The sequence below is a fragment of the Bubalus bubalis genome, chromosome X, assembly GCF_019923935.1.
Source record: "Bubalus bubalis isolate 160015118507 breed Murrah chromosome X, NDDB_SH_1, whole genome shotgun sequence".
Classification (NCBI taxonomy): domain Eukaryota; kingdom Metazoa; phylum Chordata; class Mammalia; order Artiodactyla; family Bovidae; genus Bubalus; species Bubalus bubalis.
The window spans coordinates 112,286,635-112,310,143 of NC_059181.1; the positions used below are offsets into that span (position 1 = coordinate 112,286,635).

General features: G+C 41.6%; 1 protein-coding gene and 1 long non-coding RNA gene across 3 annotated transcripts in view; one reads left to right on the top strand and one right to left on the bottom strand.

Annotated features, from left to right (window-relative positions):
• Positions 1–2,213: 2,213 nt before the first annotated feature.
• The window catches only part of FMR1NB (FMR1 neighbor), a 48,688-nt gene continuing 27,392 nt past the window's right edge, over positions 2,214–23,509 (top strand). For both annotated transcript variants that reach the window (XM_006080186.4, XM_025276477.3), the window contains exon 1: positions 2,214–2,646. In XM_006080186.4, the coding sequence (XP_006080248.3) occupies positions 2,244–2,646 (403 nt within the window). In that variant the 5' untranslated portion in view covers positions 2,214–2,243. The remainder of the gene's footprint in view (positions 2,647–23,509) is intronic.
• LOC123331869 lies at positions 12,578–21,169 on the bottom strand. The gene is made up of 3 exons (XR_006548675.1): positions 20,960–21,169; positions 17,631–17,744; positions 12,578–12,631 (listed from the first exon to the last, which is right to left on the bottom strand). It is a non-coding gene; the product is annotated as an uncharacterized LOC123331869 (long non-coding RNA).

Below are 23,509 nucleotides of genomic sequence, written 5' to 3' on the forward strand. Positions count from 1 at the left end.
CACAGCCCATACTTTGCAGAAAGGAAAACTAAAGCTCAGAAAGCACAACCCATGAAGTGGCAGAGAGCTGAGTTCTTAACCGTGTGCTCTAGCTTAGTCCATGAGAGATCAGGGTGGCTATGTGCACCTGGTCACAGGCTCATTTTCCACGGATTCTATGACACGAATGAGGTTGCTGTTGGACAATTGTTCATGAGTCTTTCGAGTGTCCGCATGTCTTGGGGAGGTTTTGTCCTTTGTCCTTAACCCAGCAGTCTTGCATCTTCTGCCAGCATTTATGAGACTATGGCAGTCTGCCTTGTTACTCAGAAGTACAGTAAAATCTCAGACACTTTTCTCAGACACTTCAACTTACAGTTGAAGACAGTAATTTCAAAAGCTGTTAATACAGTTGTCCTCTGGTCAAATTAGTTTTGGAAAAGTTGAGGCCAAAAAAAAAAAAAAAAAAAGAGAGAGATTAAAAAAAGATAAAAGGGAAGGAAAGCAGTGTCTTTTTCTGTCAGCTCCTTTAATAAACTACAGAGCATTATGAATTGCTCCTAGATGTGGGGGTGAGGTGGAGTATGCTACATTTCAAGAATTATTTATGTAGGAAAAATTCCTTCCTCCTCCCCACTATGCTGCTGCTGCTGCTAAGTTGCTTCAGTTGTGTCCAACTCTGTGTGACCCCATAGACGGCAGCCCACTAGGCTCCCCCGTCCCTGGGATTCTCCAGGCAAGAATACTGGAGTGGGTTGCCATTTCCTCCTCCGATGCATGAAAGTGAAAAGTGAAAGTGAAGTCGCTCAGTCGTGTCCGACTCTTAGCGACCCCATGGACTGCAGCCTACCAGGCTCCTCCGTCCATGGGATTTTCCAGGCAAGAGTACTGGAGTGGGGTGCCATCGCCTTCTCCGCCTCCCCGCTACACTATAGAATGCTTATTAACATTGGAAAGAATAACAAGGACAATAGAATACGATTAGTAGAAAACCATTTGGAAGGTCAGAGTAAAATTTAGAAAGAAAAAAGATGGAAATGCAGTTGAAGGGGATCGTTTTCACATCACTTGAAAACTAGACCAAGGTAGTTGAACAAGTGCTCCAGCATCACCTACAAGATGCTTTTCCAGATGTGGCCAAACCAAGTGAGTTAATGGGATTTTGCCCAAGAGTCAGATTTTAGAATCAGGAGGGGACTTTCAGACAATGTTAACTCTCTCATTTTACACATGCAGCACTGAGGCACAGGAGAAGGCAGGCACCTAATTCATTAGTGACAAATGATGGGATTCAAACTGAAGGGTTCTGAGTCTCTTTTTTGTGTTCCTCACACACTTTGCAGACAAGGCAATGGCAACCCACTCCAGTACTCTTGCCTGGAACATCCCATGGACGGAGGAGCCTGATAGGCTGCAGTCCATGGGGTCGCTAGGAGTCGGACACGACTGAGTGACTTCACTTCACTTTTCACTTTCATGCATTGAAGAAGGAAATGGCAACCCACTCCAGTATTCTTGCCTGGAGAATCCCAGGGACAGAGGAGCCTGGTGAGCTGCCGTCTGTGGGGTTGCATAGAATTGGACACAACTGAATCGATTTAGTAGCAGCAGCAGCACACACTTTGTATTATCATATTGTCCCACTGTATAATTTATTCATAACAACTTTAAGGTCTCTAAAGGCAAATACCATGTTGTTCCACTTAAAAGCTCCTACTGCAGGGTAGCAAGCACCCGAATATATATCATAGTCCCAACGGTCACTTGTCCTATCCAGCGCTGCCCATAACGACTTTCTGCCATGACGGAGATCCTCGTTTTTTCCCCGTCTGATATCGTCACCAGAGCCGTGTGTAGCTACCAAACACTTGGTGTGGGGCTACAGGGACTGAGAAAGCAATTTTTTAATTCCATTTAATTTTAATTAATGAAAATGTACATTTAAAAAGCCACATTTATCTGGCGGTGTTGCAGTGACTAAATGTGGTGACCACAGAGGTGTCAGAGGACTGACTTTGAAGCGGAATTAAGAGCCAAGGCTGATGTACAAATTCCAGCTAGGCTTTTTTGTTGGTGCTTGATGCCGCTCAGCGGCTGGCACAGGCCGTTTGGGTCCACTCATTCATTAGACAACGTTTACCACGCCCTACAAGGGCCGGGCCTTGCGTGGGGCGCATGGGCAGAAACAACTAGACATGCCACGCCTTTACGAATGGGCGTGGCCTAGGAACGGCAGGAGAGCCGCACGTGCCACAGGGGAGAGGATGTCACGTAAGCGTCACTGCCCCGAGGTCTTCTGGGTCTTGGGCGGCCATCAGAGAGGGAGTACCTCAGCGTGGCGGCCACCCCGAATTATGCCTACTGATAGAAAGTCGACCCGGGGGAGGATTCGGTCGAGGACCCTGGCAAAGATCCGAGCACTGCAGTGGGCGCGCTCCAAGAAGGTCAATTTGGGAGGGGAGAGCAGTGCGGAGAACCCAGCGACGGGGTCACAGCCTAGGGGTAGAATGGCGTCCGCACAGCAGTCTAGGGGGCAGGCCACATCTGTGCATGGCGTCCGGGGTGGGACACGCCGGTCTACACTAAAGGTGTGGGTCAGCCAGCGCTTCGGGCTGTTCCTGATAGGTTTCTGGTTCCTCCTGCTGCTGTGCTTCTACATGAGTACTGGTGAGTGCCTGCCCAGAGGACATTGGGCAGGGGTCCCTCAGGGGAACTGGAGGGTGAGGGTGAGGGGAAGATGTCAAAGCGGGTGGCGGGGGGGGGAACCTCTGCGCGCTGTGGTGCGAAGGCCATCCATGCCTCCCTCACAGTCGGCCCTCTTATTGATAGACAAATGGCTTCCCTCCTCCTCTCCCTTCAGAAGCACCTTCCGTCCCTTCCATCAGCTCAGAAAAACCTTCCCTCCCCACTTGCCTGCACAAAGCCCTACCCCCTCTCACCTCCTGCCATTTTATAAAACAAAATGGAGGTGAAATTCTCGGAACATAAAATAAACTGGTAGTGAACAGTGTGGTGGCATTTAGATATTGAAACGTTGAGCAGCCACCACCTCTCTCTAGTTCCAAAATATTTTCCTCTCCCCGAATTTAAACCTATACCCACTAAGACTGCAGTTACTCCTCATTTCCCAGGCCCTGTCCCTATGGATTTGTTTTGGACTTTTACTATCCATGGGAACATGTAATATTTGTCCTTCCTTGTATATGGCTTATTCTATTTGGTGTAATGGTTTCGAGATTTTGGAACGTTGTAGCATATGTATTGGTGCTTCATCCCTTTTTTATGGCTGAATACTATTCTGTGGTATGAATATACTCCATTTTGTTTGTCCATTTATCAAATTGCTGGGCTTTTGGGTTTTTCCCCAGGGTTTTTCTCTTTCCACTTGCTGGGTATTTTGAATAATACTGTTATGAATGTGCTTAGTCACTCAGTCATGCCCGACTCTACGACCCCATGGACTGTATGGTATGAATATACTCCATTTTGTTTGTCCATTTATCAAATTGCTGGCTTTTAGGTTTTTCCCTAGGGTTTTTCTCTTTCCACTTGCTGGGTATTTTGAATAATACTGTTATGAATGTGCTTAGTCACTCAGTCATGCCTGACTCTACAACCCCATGGACTGTAGTCTGCCAGGCTCCTCTGTGCATGGGGATTTTCCAGGCAGGAATACTGGAGTGGGTTACCATGCTTTTCTTCAGGGGATCTTCCCAACCCAGGGATCAAGCTCAGGTCTCCCACATTGCAGGTGGATTCTTTACCATCTGAACCACCAGGGAAGCCCAAGAATACTGAAGTGGAGTGCCGTTCCCTTCTCCAGGGGATCTTGCCAAGCTAGGAATTGAACCAGGGTTTCCTGCATTGCAGGCAGGTTCTTTACAGCTGAGCTACCAGGGAAGCTCCATTGTTATGAATATTCCTCTACAAATTTTTGTATATGTTTTCACTTCTCCTGAGCATGTACCTAGGAGTGGAATTGCTAGGTCAAATGGGAATTCCATGTTGACCTGTTTGAGGAAGTCCCCAATTTTTTCCAAAGTGGTTGAGCCACTGACAGTGTATGTGTGCTGTGTGCTAAGTCTCTTCAGTCATGTCTGACTCTGGGACCCTATGGACTGTAGCCCGCCAGGTTCATTTGTCCCTGGGATTCTCCAGGCAAGATTACTGGAGTGGGTTGTCATGCCCTTCTCCAGGGCATCTTCCCAACCAGTGGTGAAACCCATGTCTCTTACATCTCCTGCATTGGCAGGCAGGTTCCCAGGTGGCACTAATGGTAAAGAACCCACCTGCCGATGCAGGAGACTTAAGAGACACCGGTTCAATTCCTAGGTGGGGTAGATCCCCTGGAGAAAGAAATGGCAACCCACTCCAGTATTCTTTGCTGGACAATCCCATGGACAGAGAAGCCTGACAGGCAGTAGCCCATAGGATTGCAAAGAGTCAGACGTGACTGAAGCGACTTAGTACATAGCACAGCACAGCACTCCCTAGGAAGCCCATGACAGTGTATGAGGGTCCTCATTTAACCAGGATTTTTTACCATCTCCCTTATGTATGAGCGCCATCCTAGTGCAAGTGAAGTGGTATCGTATTGTGGTTTTCATTAGTATTTCCCTAATGACTAATGATATTGAGTAGCTTTTCATATGCTTTTTGCAGAAATACCTATTCAAATCATTTAACCATTTAAAAGTGGATTGTTTGTGGTTTTGTTACTGAGTTGTAAGAGTTCTTCATATATTCAGAATATGTGATTTTTAAATATTTTCTCTCATTCTGTAGGTTTTCTTTTTAAAAAATTTATGCATTTTTAATTGAAGGATACTTTCCTTACAGTATTGTGTTGGTTTCTGCCATATATCAACATGAATCAGCCATAGGTATACATATGTCCCCCTCTCTTGATTCCCCCTCCCTCCTCCCACCCCATCCCACCCCTCTAGGTTGAGTTCCCTGAGTCAAACAGCAAATTCCCTTTGGCTATATATTTTACATATGGTAAAATGTAATATGTATATGTTTCCACTGTACTCTCTCCATTTGTTCCACCCTCTCCTTCCTGCTTCCACCCCCATATTGGTAAGTCTCTTCTCTATGTTTGAGTCTCCATTGTTGCCCTGCAAATAGATTCATCAATACCATCTTTCTAGATTCCAGATATATGCATTAGTGTACAATATTTGTTTTTCTGACTTCACTGTATGATAGGCACTAGGTTCATCCACCTCATTAGAACTGACTCAAAACATGTTCCTTTTTGTGGCTGAGTAATATTCCATTGTATGTATGCATCACAGCTTCTTTATCCATTCATCTGTTTTATTTTAATAGTTTTGTGGTTTTAGTCCTTATATTTAGGTTGTTGATCTGGTTTGTATTAATTTTTGTTTGTGGTGCATGTTAGGGGTCTAACGTTCTTTTACATGTGAATATTTGAACTGTGGTGTTGGAGAAGACTCTTCAGAGTCCCTTGGACTGCAAGGAGATCCAACTAGTCCATTCTAAAGGAGATCAGTCCTGGGTGTTCATTGGAAGGACTGATGCTAAAGCTGAAACTCCAGTACTTTGGCCGCCTCATGCGAAGAGTTGACTCATTGGAAAAGACTCTGATGCTGGGAGGGATTGGGGGCAGGAGGAGAAGGGGACGACAGAGGATGAGATGTCTGGATGGCATCACTGACTCAATGGACATGAGTTTGAGTAACTCCAGGAGTTGGTGATGGACAGGGAGGCCTGGCGTGCTGTGATTCATGGGGTCGCAAAGAGTCGGACATGACTGAGCGACTGAACTGAACTGAACTGATTCAGTTATTTCAGTGCCATTTGTTGAAGAGACTATTCATTCCCCTTCGAATAGTCTTGGCACCCTGTTGAAAATCAGTTGACCATAGACCTATGGGTTTATTGATGGACTCTTAAGTTCTGTTTTGTTGGTCTATGTGTCTGTTCCTATGCCAGTACCATACTCTGATTGCTATAGGTTTGTAGCAAGTTGAGAAAGTTGGACATGTGATTCCTTCAGTTTTGTTTCTTCTCATATTGCTTTGAGTATTCAAGGCCTCTTATAATTCCATATAAATTTGAGGACTAACTTTTCTATTTATGCAAAAAGGTCATAAGTTTTGATAGAGATTGTATTTAATCTGTAGATCACAGTGGACAGTATTGCTATCATAACAGCATTAAGTCTTTTAAGCTATGAACATGGCATGTCTTTCCATTAATGGATATCTTCTTTAATTTATTTCAGCAATGTTTTATAGTATTCATTATACAAGTTTTTAACCTCCTTGGTCAAATTTAGTCCTCTATATTTTATTCTTTTGGGTGCTATTGTAAATTGAGTTGTTTTCTTAATTTCCTTTTTGGATTATTTATTGCTGGTATATAGAAGCACAACTTACTTTTGCATGTTGATCATGTACCCTACAACTTGGCTGAATTGTATGAGCTCTAGTAAGTTTTGTTGTGAACTTTAAAAATATTCTGCCTATAGAATTATTTTATCTGTGAATAGAGATAGTTGTTTTTCCTTTACATTTTGGATGTCTTTTATTTCATTTTATATTCTACTTGCTCTGACTAGAACTTTCAATACAGTGTTGAATAGCAGTGGTAGAAGCGGGCATCCTTCTCTTCTAATCTTAAAGGGAAAGCTTTTGGTTTTTCGCTATTGATTATGATGTTAGCTGTTGATTTTTCATAAATGCTCTTTATCATATTGAGGAAAATCCCTTCTATTCATAGTTTGGTGAGTGGTTTGATCATAAAAGTTGTTGTATTTTGCCAAATATTTTCTCCATACCAATTGAGATGACCATGTGAGTTTTTTTTTCCTTTATTCTGTTAAGGTGGTGTGTTCCATTGATATTATTATGTTGAACCATCCTTGGATTCTTGGGATTAAACCCCACTTGGTTATTTTGTATACTGTTTTTAATATGCAGTTGCATTTGATTTGCCAGTATTTTGTATCTGTATTTATATGTGATATTTGTTTGTATTTTTTTTTTCTTGTGGTATCTTTGTCTGGCTTTGGTATAAGATTAATACTGGCATCATAGAATGAGGAAAGACCTGTTCCCTCTTTTTCTGTTTTTGGAAGAGTTTGAGAAGGATTAGTATTACTTCTTTAAATATTTGATAGAAATCACCAGTGAAGCGACTTTTCTTTATAGGGAAGTTTAGATGAGTGTTTCAGTGTCTTTACTTAAAATAGGTCTTCTCTAAAAGGTCTTCTTCCCTAGCTTCCTTTCACAAGCTACTAATTTTCCTCAACAACTTGCACAAACACCCTTCTTTCCCTCATGAATGACTTCCATCCCTCATTTCTCCTAAGAACTTTTTATTATCTCCTATCACATAATCAGTATCAGTTCAATCTCAGTTCAGTCGCTCAGTTGTATCTCTTTGCGACCCCATGAACCTCAGTACACTAGGCCTCCCTGTCTATCACCAACTCCCGGAGTTCACCCAAACCCATGTCTATTGAGTCGGTGATGCCAGCCAACCATCTCATCCTCTTTTGTCCCCTTCTCCTCCTGCCCTCAATCTTTTCCAGCATCATGGTCTTTAAAATGAGTCAGCTCTTCACATCAGGTGGCCAAAGTATTGGAATTTCAGCTTCAACATCAGTCCTTCCAATGAACACCCAGGACTCATCTCCTTTAGGATGAACTTGGTTGGTTCTCCTTGCAGTCCAAGGGACTCTCAAGAGTCTTCTCCAACACCACAGTTCAAAAGCATCAATTCTTTGGTGCTCAGCTTTCTTTATAGTCCAACTCTCACATACATACATGACTACTGGAAAAACCATAGCCTTGACTAGATGGATCTTTGTTGGCAAAGTAATGTCTCTGGCTTTTTAATATGCTGTCTAGGTTGGTCATAACTTTCCTTCCAAGGAGTAAGCGTCTTTTAATTTCATGGCTGCAGTCACCATCTGCAGTGATTTTGGAGCCCCCAAAAGTAAAGTCAGCCACTGTTTCCCCATCTATTTGCCATGAAGTGATGGAACCGGATGCCATGATCTTAGTTTTCTGAATGTTGAGCTTTAAGCCAACTTTTTCACTCTCCTCTTTCACTTGCATTGAGAGGCTCTTTAGTTCTTCTTCACTTTTTGCCATAAGGGTGGTGTAATCTGCATATCTGAGGTTATTGATATTTCTCCTGGCAGTCTTGATTCCAGCTTGTGCTTCTTCCAGCCCAGCGTTTCTCATGATGTACTCTGCATATAAGTTAAATAAGCAGTGTGACAATATACAGCCTTGACGTACTCCTTTTCCTATTTATCATTACTAAGCTCCCTCACCTCACTGTTCAAAGTGCTAATCTCCACACTTCCTCTCTTAAAGCTCTTCCACCTCTAACCTCACCTTACTAACCCCCCTTACCTAACCTATCAAATTCATTTCTATATCACCTCCTTTCTCAAAGACCTTTCCTTGCTTACTTCCTCTCACAAAAGTGGAAGTGAACGTGTTAGTAGCTCAGTCATGTCTGACTCTCTGTGATCCCATGGACTGTAGCCCACCAGGCTCCTCTGTCCATAGAATTCTCTAGTCAAGAATACTGGAGTGTGTTGCCATGTCCTTCTCCAAGGGATTTTCCCAACCCAGGGATCGAACCCGGGTCTCCTGCATTGCAGGCAGATTCTTTACCACTGAGCCACCAGGGAAGCCCTTCCCTTTTTTTCATGGTTGCCATCCCTGCCTCCTCTAACCTCACAAAATGACTTCCCTTCCTCCCCTGTAAGGCCTCTTTCCCTCCAGTCCTTTCACAAAGTAGGAACTTCCCTCTCTGCACTTAGTACTAAACTCCCTCACCTTTCTCAAAGAACTTTTCTCCTTTACGTATGCTCACGAAGACACTCCTGCTGTCACCTCAGTCACGAATCCCTTTCCTCTTTTATTCTCACAAGTGCTTTCCCCTCTTCATCACCACTCCAGAAGTTCTTCTTAACCTTTAGTCAAGGTCCTTTCATTCTTTACCTCCCCATAATGACTTTTCTTGGATCACCATACAAGTCTTCTCTCCCCTCATTCAAAAACTTTTCTTCCTTATTTCACAAAGCCCTTTACTCCCCTCACTCAAGGTCTTCACTCTCTCACCTCCCTCTTAAAATGCCTTCATTGTTCTTCTCACTCTAACATACCTTCACAAAGAGCTCCTCAGTCAAAATCCTTTCCTTCTCTTATTTACCCTCCTTGAGACCTTTGCTCACTCCCCTCCCCTAGATGCTTGTTTTGGCCCTCCAAAGGCCCCCTAATCTCCCCACTCACAAGTTTTTCTTCCTCACCACCCACAGGTACTCTCCTTCCTCAGAAGTCTTCTTTTCCTCCTCCTACTCAGTGCTCTTGTGGCCTCACTTTCCTCACTCAAAGTCTTTCCTCCTCCAGATCTTTCTTGCTGCCCCGCCCCCAAATCCAGTACTTTTCCTTTCCCCACAGCCTGCTCTCTTAGCTCAAAGATACCCTTGTCAAGAAAGGGCCTTGTCTACCTTACCTCCTTCAGGCTGCCCTCCCTCCCAACCCCCTCACTATGGTATTTTGTCCCCTCCTCTGCATAAAGGACTTGGGTTTCCCACAGTATTCTTCCCTCCCTCCTTCCCTCAAGCTCCAGCTTCAAACCCAAAGACCTTCCATGATCCCCACGTCTAATCTCAGTGACTTCTCTCTCCCTGCCCTCCCAAGAGTCCTTCCATCTCTTCAACTAAGATCCTCCACAGTCAAAAGGAGGAGGCAAAAATTGGGCAGAGGCATTGTAAGTAAAAGGAACAGAAACCACTATATACTGTGTCATGGTTGCTTGGGGATAAAATTTAGTGTTAAATATAGTATACGTTATGCACTCTTTTATCAACTATTTTAAGTAAGGTAGAAAAATATGATTCCTGCTCTTTAAAAAATATTTTAAGATGCATTGTAAATGATCATTTACAAATCATATTATTTAAGATTATTCATATGTATTTTTCCTACTATTCATCTAAAATACAAAGTATTTCTGAATTACTTTTAATGTATTTGTAAATGTTAGTTACAAATAAAACTGAGAACCTTACAAACTGAGACCTTTTTCATTCTCTGAAAAAGTAATTTAGAAAATACAACTATATATTGTTGTATTTTCTTAGTTCATGAGTTCTTCATTTTCTACTTCTGTTTTGAGTAGATCTCTTTGAAAAAGAGAATACTGTTATTCAGTGTAATTTCTTTATTCCCATGAGGACTTTTTCCAATATAGGTTTAACATGTTTTCTCTTAAAATAGTCCATGATTCATTCTTTATGTTGTCAAATTTCCCAGATCCTCAAAAGGTAACATACGACTGGATGGATTAAATATCATTTTGCATTTAAAATGATTTAACTCAATTATGCGATGGGTTAACGTGTATCTCCCCGCTCCCTGCATCAAAAAATGTAGTACATTTTTTGTACTGGTACCTCAGAATGTGACCTGATTTGGAGATAAGGTCTTTATAGAGGTAATCAAGTTAAAGTGAAGTGGGCCCTAATCCAGTATGAATGGTTTCATTATAAAAAGGAGAGATTTGAACACAGAGATAGACATTGATAGTATAAAGACTATATGAATAGACACGGGGAGTAGACAGCCATCTATAAGCCAAGGAGAGAGGCTTTCTTTCACAGTTCTCAGAAAGAATCAACCCTGTTGACATCTTAATTTTGAACTTCTGGCCACTGGAATTGTTGAAACAATAAATTTCTGTTGTTCAAGCCACTAGGTTTATGGTGCTTTCTTACAATGACCCTAGCAAACTAAAACATACTATTGTTGTTAATTAAGTTGCTAAGTCATGTCTGACTCTTAGCGACCCAATGCCAGGATTCCCTGTCCTTCACTATCTCCTAGAGTTTGCTCAAATTCATGTCCAGTTAGTCGGTGATGCTGTCTAACAATTTCATCCCCTTCTGCCCTCTTCTCTTTTGCCTTCAGTGTTTCCCAGCATCAGTGTCTTTTGCAATGAATCGGCTCTTTGCATCAGGTGGTCAGAGTATATTCAGGGTAAAATAAATAAAAATAATTTGGCCACGCCCTTGGAGTATTGCAGTGAAATCAGGGTACTTGGTCCCAGAGCTAAAATTTCCCTTCTTCATAGACAGGCCCTTCTGAGTTCTCTTAGATTTAATGCCACCAGAGGGAATTGAGGTTGAGGGATCTGAAGTAACTGCTGGGATAGCTCCAGGTTGTATTGTCATTTTGACCTTGCTTTTCACGTTGTTTTTATGCACAAGGCATATAAACTAGTGGCATACAGGATGAAGAGACCAGTAGATCAGGACTGGGAATTTGATCCCATTTCCTCCACCAGTTCTCTAACTTACTGGGTTAGTCCTTATTGCATGTCCATTTTGGGGGGGAGATTAAAAAAGAGAAATAAAGATTGACCAGTAAGTAACATATTCAGAATGTTTTAGCTCCATGGGGGGGCGGGGAACCTCTTGACTAGTTTTTGTATTATTATACTTCATTTCTCTGTTATGCTTGGTGAGTAAATGAGGCAGTGCACCTTGATTGACTGCCTGGTACCACACTAAACACGAACTTTGGTCTTGATTTAACCATTTGTATATGTGGTGTAGTTGGAGGAACCCTGAACTAGGAGTTAGGAGACCTGAGTCATCGTGATTCTGCCACTGACTTGCTATGTGACTTTTGAGGAATCGTTTTACCTGTTTAGGTTTCAGTTATCTTGTCTAAAAATTGAGATTTCACTAGACAGGTGTTTCTCCTGCTTCAGTCATTTGTATAACACCTTCATAATTTGTTATCTTAATGCTACCGGTTATTCATATTTTCTTTAAATTGCCTCACTTTTTAATATAAATGCATTTGTTTTAAAAGGAAACTGTAGCACTGTTATAAATGGAAAACTGGTCATATTTGTGATTAAGAGAATTATTTATAAAAATCAATATCATGAAAACAAAGTAATGTTATTAAAGTTAGAAACAATATAAAAAGTGAAAGACATATGATGAAATATTTATGGTTTTACATTGTATTAAGCATTTCGTGTATGACTTCATGTAATGCTTAGAATTCTTCAAAGTAAATTCTATTCCCATTTTGCAGATGAGTAAACTGAGGCAAAGAGAAGTTTACTAATTTGTCCAAGTTGACTAGCTAGTACCTGGCAGAGTCAGAATGCAAATTCAGGTCTGTTTGAGGCTGAGGCCCAGAAAAGACTGCAGCATAGGTAGACCCTCAAATAAAGCCCTAGCAAAATCCTCTTCAAGCTGATACTGTTGCAGGAAAGCGGACCCCTTCCAGGGCCCGAAACTGGGCTCTTGTCTAACACTCGGAAATGAATTGTCCAAGGAGACACATGTGCTGGCAAAGCAAGAGATTTTATTGGGAAAGGGCACCCGGGTGGGGTGCAGTAGGGTAAGGGAACCCAGGAGAACTGCTCTGCCACGTGGTGGGATTAGTTTCCGGGTGGTCTTTGACCAATCATTCTAAATCAGAGTCTTTCCTGGTGGCGCACACATCACTCAGCCAAGTTGGATGCTAGCGAGAGGGATTCTGGGAAGTGGACGGACACGCGGTGTCTCCTTTAGACCTTTCCCGAACTCTTCCGGTTGGTGGTGGCTCATTAGTTCCATATTCCTTATCAGGATCTCCTGTCATAAAACAACTCATGCAAATGGTTACTATAGTACCTGGCTAGGGTGGGTGGTCTCAGTCTGTGTGCTTCCCCTAACAACTCCCCCCTGAGAGACTTCATACTCAATATACTTCTTGGGAATTGGGGCAGAGGTCTCTTTCTTCTGTAACTTCTTCCTGCCGTGTATGGGCATAGGCCTGCCTAGCAGAGCAGAAGTCTCTCTCTCTACCTGATCTAAGTTGGGGTGTTTCACATCTGAAACCAGCTTCCACCTTTGTAGTAACAGCAATTTAGTTTAAAACTGTTGGCCCCTCTCAGAGATGAAATGGACAAGGGCCAAAACAGGAGGCCTAAAAGGATGGTCATGTCTGGTCCCTGGAAACACAAGGCAACATTTGGGGTGAGGGTTGCAGGATTTGTGACCCTTTTTGATTGGTTAGTGGTGAGGCAACAGAGCTGTGCTCCAGGAATCTTGTGTTCAGTCTGAAGTTACCATCCTCCCCCTGGATGGGGGCTCAAAGACACTGTTAGGCATATTTCTTTGAGTAGGAACCAGGACTCTGTCTGGAGGCTGTACCAACCTTTGTTTCTCCTGTTTCTGTATCCACTCCCTTCCCTGATTAGTAATTATTTGAATCCACCCTTTGGCACTCAGGGAAGGTCAAGGAGGCTGAATGAAGCCTATATCCTACAGACAAGCAATGGAGAACACAGAACAGATCTCTACTCCAGAGCCCCACAGAGTTCTACTCAGTTTTAATTTAGGGAACTAGGCAACTATGACTGTGATAACTTCCTGTCAAAATGGGACATAGGACTCCCTCAGCTTGGAGTGTAGACACTGAATTGGAAGTATTTCTGAGTTCCAAGTTCTAGATCTGAGTCTTGTATGATTAAAATCTCAATGCCTTGGTCTGCCGTTTTGGTGTAACAGACCCAATTAGAAGTAGTTGGAGGAGTGATAACTGGAATTTAGTAGGCAAAATAAATCTCATTTCTTTTTAGAAGAATAGGCTTGAAACCCAGTCTGGACCTGGCACTTCAGGGAGACTTGTAGTGAGGTAACCAGTTGCCTCAGATCATATCAGTCGCTCAGTTGTGTCCGACTCTTTGCGACCCCATGAATCGCAGCACGCCAGGCCTCCCTGTCCATCACCAACTCCCTGAGTTCACTGAGACTCACGTCCATCGAGTCGGTGATGCCATCCAGCCATCTCATCCTCTGCCGTCCCCTTCTCCTCCTGCCCCCAATCCCTCCCAGGATCAGAGTCTTTTCCAATGAGTCAACTCTTGGCATGAGGTGGCCAAAGTACTGGAGTCTCAGCTTCAGCATCATTCCTTCCAAAGAAATCCCAGGGCTGATCTCCTTCAGAATGGACTGGTTGGATCTCCTTGCAGTCCAAGGGACTCTCAAGAGTCTTCTCCAACACCACAGTTCAAAAGCATCAATTCTTCAGCGCTCAGCCTTCTTCACAGTCCAACTCTCACATCCATACATGACCACAGGAAAAACCATAGCCTTGACTAGATAGACCATTTTTGACAAAGTAATGTCTCTGCTTTTTAATATGCTGTCTATGTTGGTCATAACTTTCCTTCCAAGGAGTAAGCGTCTTTTTATTTCATGGCTGAAATCACCATCTGCAGTGATTTGGGAGCCCAGAAAAATAAAGTCTGACACTGTTTCCACTGTTTCCCCATCTATTTCCCATGAAGTGATGGGACCAGATGCCATGATCTTCGTTTTCTGAATGTTGAGCTTTAAGCCAACTTTTTCACTCTCCACTTCCACTTTCATCAAGAGGCTTTTTAGTTCCTCTTTACTTTCTGCCATAAGGGTGGTGTCATCTGCATATCTGAGGTTATTGATATTTCTCCCGGCAATCTTGATTCCAGCTTGTGTTTCTTCCAGTCCAGCGATTCTCATGATATATTCTGCATATAAGTTAAATAAACAGGGTGACAATATACAGCCTTGACGTACTCCTTTTCCTATTTAGAACCAGTCTGTTGTTCCATGTCCAGTTCTAACTGTTGCTTCCTGACCTGCATACAGATTTCTCAATAGGCAGGTCAGGTGGTCTGGGTATTCCCATCTCTTTCAGAATTTTCCACAGTTTATTGTGATCCACACAGTCAAAGGCTTTGGCATAGTCAATAAAGCGGAAATAGATGTTTTGCTGAAACTCTCTTGCTTTTTCCATGATCCAGCGGATGTTGGCAATTTGATCTCTGGTTCCTCTGCCTTTTCTAAAACCAGCTTGCACATCAGGAAGTTCATGGTTCACATATTGCTGAAGCCTGGCTTGGAGAATTTTGAGCATTACTTTACTAGCTTGTGAGATGAGTGCAATTGTGCAGTAGTTTGAGCTTTCTTTGGGATTAGAATGAAAACTGACCTTTTCCAGTTGTGTGGCCACTGCTGAGTTTTCCAAATTTGCTGGCATATTGAGTGCAGCATTTTCACAGCATCATCTTTCAGGATTTGTAATAGCTCAACTGGATTTCTGTCACCTCCACTACCTTTGTTCATAGTGATGCTTTCTAAGGCCCACTTGACTTCACATTCCAGGATGTCTGGCTCTAGGTCAGTGATCACACCATTGTGATTATCTGGGTCGTGAAGCTCTTTTTTGTATAGTTCTTCTGTGTATTCTTGCCATCTCTTCTTAATATCTTCTGCTTCTGTTAAGTCCATACCATTTCTGTCCTTTATCGAGCCCATCTTTGCTTGAAATGTCCCTTTGGTATCTCTGATTTTCTTGAAGAGATCTCTATTCTTTCCCATTCTGTTGTTTTCCTCTAATTTCTTTGCATTGATCGCTGAGGAAGGCTTTCTAATCTCTTCTTGCTATTCTTTGGAACTCAGCATTCAGATGTTTATATCTTTCCTTTTCTCCTTTGCTTTTCGCTTCTCTTCTTTTTACAGCTATTTGTAAGGCCTCCCCAGACAGCCATTTTGCTCTTTTGCATTTCTTTTCCATGGGGATGGTCTTGATCCCTGTCTCCTGTACAATGTCACGAACCTCATTCCATAGTTCATCAGGCACTCTATCTATCAGATCTAGGCACTTAAATCTATTTCTCACTTCCACTGTATAATCATAAGGTATTTGATTTAGGTCATACCTGAATGGTCTAGTGGTTTTCCCTACTTTCTTCAATTTAAGTCTGAATTTGGCAATAAGGAATTCAAGGTCTGAGCTGCAGTCAGCTCCTGGTCTTGTTTTTGCTGACTGTATAGAGCTTCTCCATCTTTGGCTGCAAAGAATATAATCAATCTGATTTCAGTGTTGACCATCTGGTGATGTCCATGTATAGAGTCTTCTCTTGTGTTGTTGGAAGAGGGTGTTTGTTATGACCAGTGCATTTTCTTGGCAAAACTCTATTATAGTCTTTGCCCTGCTTCATTCCGTATTCCAAGGCCAAATTTGCCTGTTACTCCAGGTGTTTCTTGACTTCTTCAACTACCAGTTGCCTAGTTTTATAAAAAGTCAAGCTGCAGTTACTAGCTTCCAGCAGACATTGTTTTGAGAATGGTGGCATCCAAGCCTGACAAGACTCAGAAAACTAAAGTGTTTACCAATACAAGATCTAATCTGAAAGTACACCCATAGCATCACCTAGTTATTTCCCAGGATATCTCAACCATAGCTACTGTATTTTGACTTTTAATTGTAAGCTTTTCCTTAATAGCCAAAGCAGATTTCACCATTAATGACGTCAGTGTTTCTCTAGGTATGAGAAGATGCAAGAATTGGGACTCAAAAAATCTTCTCCTGAAAAGATCTAACTATCTGAAGGCCTGTTCTGCCAGTTTTTCCCAGAGCACAGCGTGCCTCATTCCTGATTTTCACCTTGAACTCCTTTCAGGGGCGTTGAAAGTCAGCAGTTGCAGCAGCCATGATTTAATCTTTGTAGATGTAGGTGGCAAGTGTCAGTCTTCAGTTGGTAGAGCCCCTTTTTGCTCATAAACTTGACCATGATTTTGAGGGGGGCATTTCATGACCATTTTATCCCATGGTGCTAAGAATATCCATTCTCAAGAGGTTTGGCAAAGATTTTGTTGACAGGCCACTCAATGTGCTGTTACTGGAGTAGGCCATAAAACAGTATCCAAAATTCTCTGGACCACCTGTCTTACTAGCCTCTTGGTCCAGGAAAATATTCCCTCTTGTTGCTTCTTCCCATATCTAGAGTTACACTGTTAGCATCATCGATCTCATATGGGACTATATATTATTCCATTAGAGGCCTCAGACACACATTTGACAGTGTAAGAAACAGCAATTTTGTAAAACAGGTGAAATACAAATAACATAGCCAGCAGTATTAGTAAAGTCACAAGTAAGACTTAAGAGCTTCCATTAGATATAGCCCAGTCATCTCAGATGTATCTCAGGTCATCTGACTTAGTTCTGTAGAATCTTTATCTTCCAGGGAAATTATATGTTGGCACCACCGTCTATAAGGCACATAGCCCAGTTTTCTAGTGTTACTAGACTGATTATTCTTAGTATGATTTAATTGTTTCCAACACAAAGGAGACTTTAAACCTGAATTACCATAGCCTTGTGTTATCTATATAAATCCATCCCATAATTGTGGGAGATTTTTCCTTCTTTGCTGAAACTTTTCTTATTGCTCTGATTGAGCTTGAGTAATAGAAAAAAGCTCAAATTTATGGCCAGAGTCAGAGCAGGCATTATTAATTGGCCCAGTGAGGGGATCCCATCTAGTAATACCACAGTAACCTGACTATGACTATAATTTTTTTAAGTAAATTTTCTCAGAGCCAACCAGTTAGAGTCTTGTAGTAGAGAAATTTACCAAGGTAACCCAGAACTAGACACAGGTAATTGGCCACAAACCCAACAACTGAATTGATTTCTAAAACTAGCATAGAATCAGGCCTATGATAGAAAAGCATTTGATTTATATGCAAAGGTCTAAGAAATCAAGAAAACATAAATGATCATATGAATCAGGTCCAGCATCCTGGGCAAACTGTCTACCTCTGATGTCGTCATCTTCTCATCTTGGTGTAGTGTAGTTTCTCCTGCTTGAGCATCATTTTAAGGTGAGATCAGGTCAGCTGTCTTCTCTATAGACCAATCCAGTGTAGGGGCCTTTGGAAGTGGGAATTAATCTGAGTTAATTTCCCTTCAGTTTCATTGTGCATGAGCTAGTTAAGAGTACCTGGTAAAAAAGAGTCCTTCCATCCAGACAGTCCCTTAAATTATGTCTTTTTCCAGTCCTGGTTGCAGGTCATGAGGCATCTGATACTCATCCAAAGATAGATTACTGAGATAAGCTTCAGAAACAAACTTAGGGTATTCTTTAAGAATTCAATTAAATTTTACATTAATATCACATAACAGCAAAGAACTATCTACGAGATGCAGACCTCCATTGACAAACTGGGATTTAACATTTTTGAAGTAGCTTTTTCTCCCTAAAATTACCCTCATTTTTATCAAATATAACCAAATTAAGGCTAGTTTGTTTGCAAAATAGGTCTGTTCTCACTAATTTTGGTCTGATGATTTATATAACCATAATTGATCATAGACTTTTTATTTTGCTGAAACATTCATAGAATCTCAGACTGAACTTTTAAAATAAAACAGGGCTGGGGAAACTCACACCAAAGGCTTATCACAGATTTTGCCTAACAAATCTAGGTGAATTCTTCCCTTTTTAAGGTCTCAAAAATTTCTTGAGATTTTTGTACCCGTGAGTTAACCTTCCTAACTCATTTGATAAACCTACTGGAAACCTAAGAATTTCCAATTTTTGGAGGAGTCAGATAGAGAGAAAATATAATTGTTTTGTTTATAACATTTAATTTTACCAAAGTATTGTCATAATTAGTTTGAGGAAGGTTTTCCCTACTCGCTGAAAACCAGTAATTTTTCAGATAGAAACCATAAAAATTATAAGCATATCTGCTGGTTCATTCAGTCCTTTTGTTAACTTTTGTGAAGTCATCAGGTTTTCCATTAGAATACCAGGACATATCAGAATGTTAAGAACTCCATATAATTTCTAGGATATCTGTATTAGTAATTTTAGCATACATTATAATAGGAGCAGATTTATTACTCATTTGATAATCTTTTTCATGTAATTTAACCAACCAAATAAACACAGTTTAATATCTCTTTTTGGGATGTTTCAGGGGCCCTCTGAAGCACCCCAAAGTTAGCTAGAGGTCAAAAGAACTTCAAAAGAAGTCTAAATAAGAAGTTGTATCAAAAAGATCAATTAAAAGGGTTTAGAACATTTGGTCAGATTTAGTCCATGTTGATGGGTGTATCATTTAGCTTGTTGATATGTCACAATAGGCCTAAATACCAAGGCTCAAGGTCTAGTGAAAGTCAGCTCCGCCATCTTGGACCTAGTTGACTCTAACCAGTTTTCTTAAGGCTGTGTCATTTCTAGCAAAATCCATTTATCTAACTAATTGTAATCCAATTTTAGAAAATCCTGATCATGCATAACTCTTTAGTATTTTTCACACCTTTTTCTTTCTTTTTTTTTAATACTGAGAACACACTTACTACTTTCATTTAGCAACCAAGAATTAACTTTTATATTAGCATTTTATAGATTGGTGAGCATAAATATCAGTGATAATTTCTAAAACCCTTGCTTTCTTAAAACATTTTAGGATGGCACCAAACATTATTCATTTATAGTCCCAAATCTCTTTAGTTTCTCTGTAAAAGGAAATTAGTGCTTAGTAGTAAATGTTTCCAGAGAAGGCAATGGCACCCCACTCCAGTACTCTTGCCTAGAAAATCCCATGGATGGAGGAGCTTGGTAAGCTGCAGTCCATGGGATCGCTAAGAGTTGGACACGACTGAGCTACTTCACTTTCACTTTTCATTTCATGCATTGGAGAAGGAAATGGCAACCCACTTCAGTGTTCTTGCCTGGAGAATCCCAGGGACGGGGGAGCCTGGTGGGCTGCCATCTATGGGGTCACACAGAGTTGGACACAACTGAAGCAACTTAGCAGCAGCAGTAAATGTTTCAAAATCTTATTTTATTTGGAAATGACCTAACTATTCAATAGACTTCCAACACTTAGCACAACCCTTAGAAATTTAAGTTATGCCAATCTGGAGAGACAATTTTAGACAGATATTTCTAAAGAATAATTATTCTTAATAGAGTTTATATTAAAGCTCATATCTCATTTACATTTTTTTAGAAGTTTCTTCACTCGAGGTAATTTCCTTATTGACAGACTTGTAACAGATATAATATTTAACTTATATTAAACCTAGGTACAATGAAAATATTCTACTTAATGTTAATTACTCTAAGACATGTCTATATTAGATAGGTCAACAAACAAACATTAATATAGGTATTTAATACTGAATATTTCCCAGTTCACATGAACCTGGAATTTATTGTTTAATTTAGAATTATTTGATTTGTAAGTGCTTACCTTTTTTAAGCCAGTTAAATAGAGCTCATTTACAAATTAACCTCAAAAATATTACCCAGAGACAAAGACATATCAAGACATATTTAGACAGACACAGTGCAAGATCTAGCTTCATTTTCTAAGTTTAGTCATGAATTAGATATTACAATATAAAATTTACTAGTTTATAAAAAAAGTTGAAATAAATAAAAATTTTAAGTCTTTTTCCCCTTTTCCCTCAGTCTCAGGAGTTAGAGATGGTCTAGATAAGTGTTCCTGAGAGCCCTGGTCTCAAGGCACAGGGAAAGAAAATCAAGTTCTAACAAAATGGCGGCAGGTCTAAACCAAATGGTGGCCAGACAAAGCAAAATGACCATCAAAATCACAACACAGAACACAGAGTTAAAACACACACATATAAACCTGGCAGTCCTCATCAGACACTCCCTTAAATACAAGAATACAGTCTCTCAGAAAGCCTCCTATAGAGACACAGAACTTCAGATCCAAGTACTAACATCAAAGATTTCAAAGGGAGAAAAGGAAGCCAGGTTGAAAGAAGAATGGGGAGGAGGCGGGAGAGGGGAGCAAAAGGGGTGGCCTTACAGATGTCTCCTGCCACCTACAGATATCCAGGCGTTATGGGACTTTTCCCTGGGCCTCCAGAGAAGGGAGGACTGGAACTCGGCCCTACCAGAAATCAGACCAGACCAGAACCAGAATTCAAGTTCTCTGCCAAGAGGAGGTGATCAGTCTCCAATCCTCAGCTCAGACTGAGGGCCCTTCGACCAGATTCCTGCATCCAGGACAGGGGACTAGAAAAACGGGGAAGGATAAGAAGGGTTAAGGAGAGGAAAGAGAGAGGGAAGGGGAGAGAGGTCAATAAAGTCTCTTGTTCCTTACTGGTCGGGGCACTCTGGCCAGTTGTCCGCATCAGGAGGAGACCAGGGACAAAAGGGTCCCAGTTGCGGCCTCTGGATCTGGTCCATTGGCAGGCAAGCTGGCCCCTGAGTACCCTGAGTGGTCAGGATGTCAGTCTCAGCTAACAAGAGTCCCGGCAGAGTCGCCATTTGTTGCAGGAAGGCGGACCCCTTCCAGGGCCCAAAACTGGGCTCTTGTCTAACACTTGGAAATGAATTGTCTGAGGAGACACATGTGCTGACAAAGCAAGAGATTTTATTAAGAAAGGGCAACCAGGTGGAGAGCAGTAGGGTAAGGGAACCCAGGAGAACTGCTCTGCCACGTGGCTTGCAGTCTCGGGTTTTATGGTGATGGGATTAGTTTCTGGGTGGTCTTTGGCCAATCATTCTAATTCAGAGTCTTTCCTGGTGGCGCATGCATCACTCAGCCAAGATGGATGCTAGGGAGAGGGATTCTGGGAAGTGGACGGACACGCGGTGTCTCCTTTAGACCTTTCCCGAACTCTTCTGTTTGGTGGTGGCTCCTTAGTTCCGTATTCCTTATCAGGATCTCCTGTCATAAAACAACTCATGCAAATGGTTACTATAGTGCCTGGCCAGGGTGGGCAGTCTCAATCCGTGTGCTTCCCCTAACAATACCATTAGCTACTGTTCACATTCTGTCTTTTCACCCTTTAATCTAGTTCTTCATCTGACATACTTCACTACAGAGCAGGGTTGGCAGCATGATTTTCCAAACGAAAATGTAGGATGGGGGGCTCCTTTGTTCAAAATGTATTATGAATTTCAAGATGATAGAAGAACATTAAACCAACTGTAGGACTGTTTTGGAGAAGGCATTGGCGAACCACTCGAGTACTCTTGCCTGGAAAATGCCATGGACGGAGGAGCCTGGTAGGCTGCAGTCCATGGGGTCGCTAAGAGTCAGACACGACTGAGCGACTTCACTTTCCCTTTTCACTTTCATGCATTGGAGAAGGAAACAGCAACCCACTCCAGTGTTCTTGCCTGGAGAATCCCAGGGACGGGGGAGCCTGGTAGGCTGCCGTCTGTGGGGTCGCACAGAGTTGGACACGACTGAAGCGACTTAGCAGCAGCAGCAGCAGGACTGTTTTAAGAGTCACATTCTGTAGACTGCACAGGTCACATGCCCATGAAGCCCACAGCTTTGAGTCTGTTTTATTTTTTCACTTTGAAACTTAGTTAGATTTTCAGTCTTTTTTTTTTTTTTTTGGTAACAGGGAAATTAAAAAATAAAAATTCTTTGTGACAGGGAAACATAATTGGTGTTTTACCATTTCTTGTTGCCATTTAGAGATGCTGGTTCCTAATCTTTTATTTGCTGAGCTTAATAAGTGTACAGATGCAAATTAGAAGCATAGAGGATAGAATTATTCTGCATATGAAAAACAATGGGGGAGGGGAAAGAGTATGGAGCCTAATGAGGTGAAGAGGAAGCTCTGAAAAGACCTGGGCACTGGCTGATGGGAGATTCTAGAGAGAGAAAAGGACAGCTGCTTCTGAGAATGAAAGAACAGGGATATCAAAGGGGATTTTTATAAAGGTTTGCCATATGGTGAGTGGTGTCAAACCTTGTTTGGTGTCATGGTAGTTTTTCTATACTAATCATGTATATTTTTTTCTACACTTTCATAATAAATACCTAAATAGTGAAAATTAAATACACCCATAAATACTCAGCTGTGTTCCACCTAAAATCAAATCATGTAATGCTGATGATACTTATACATACTTTAGGAAATAGTGTTCATGTTAATTTTAAAATAATTGTCTTTCAGAGTAGGGAAAAGAGCAGTGGTAGGGAGCAGATTAAACATGCTGGAGGCTTTTGGTTCAGGCTGCTGCTGATGGGTGCTTACCTGAGTAAACATTTAATTGCCTCTTTCTTTTGTACCCATTGAAGTGACCAAAATATCTGTAATAGTTGAAAACTCAGAGAGCCAAGAAGGGTGCTATCTTTATTTATATACCAAAAATTTGGAGGGATTTCTGAAAGATAGCCAAGCTAGACACTACTGAGAGAAGTTGCAGCAGACCTGTATTTCACTTCAGCTAAAGCCAAGCCTGTCTGGGAGGGTTTGGAGGCTAGAGTACCCTGAATTGGAGATCAGTTTGCATCCTGCAAGGACTCCAGAGAGCACACCCCCTGCAGAAGACAACCTGGTATGGAGACTCAAGTCACTTTATGCTACTGCCAGCTGATACTTCTTCAGATGGTGTGTTGACAAGGGTAGTCAAGGTCAGCACTGAGTAAACAAATGGCAGTACAGAACACAAAGATCCTGTCAAGGCTCCTTCCAACTGTGGTTCCTTTTCTGTATGATGCAGAGCAATGAGCCCTCTAATCTGGCAAAATATGGCTGGCAATATTAATCTAATTTCTTGTTCCCTGGGCTTCCAAGCCCCTTGTATGGTCAGTCTCTCCTAATCTTTTTTTTTTTTTTTGTAAGCTGAAATATCTCAGAGAGGTCAGCTCCTGTTTAAAGTAGATCCTCTACCCTATATTGTATTG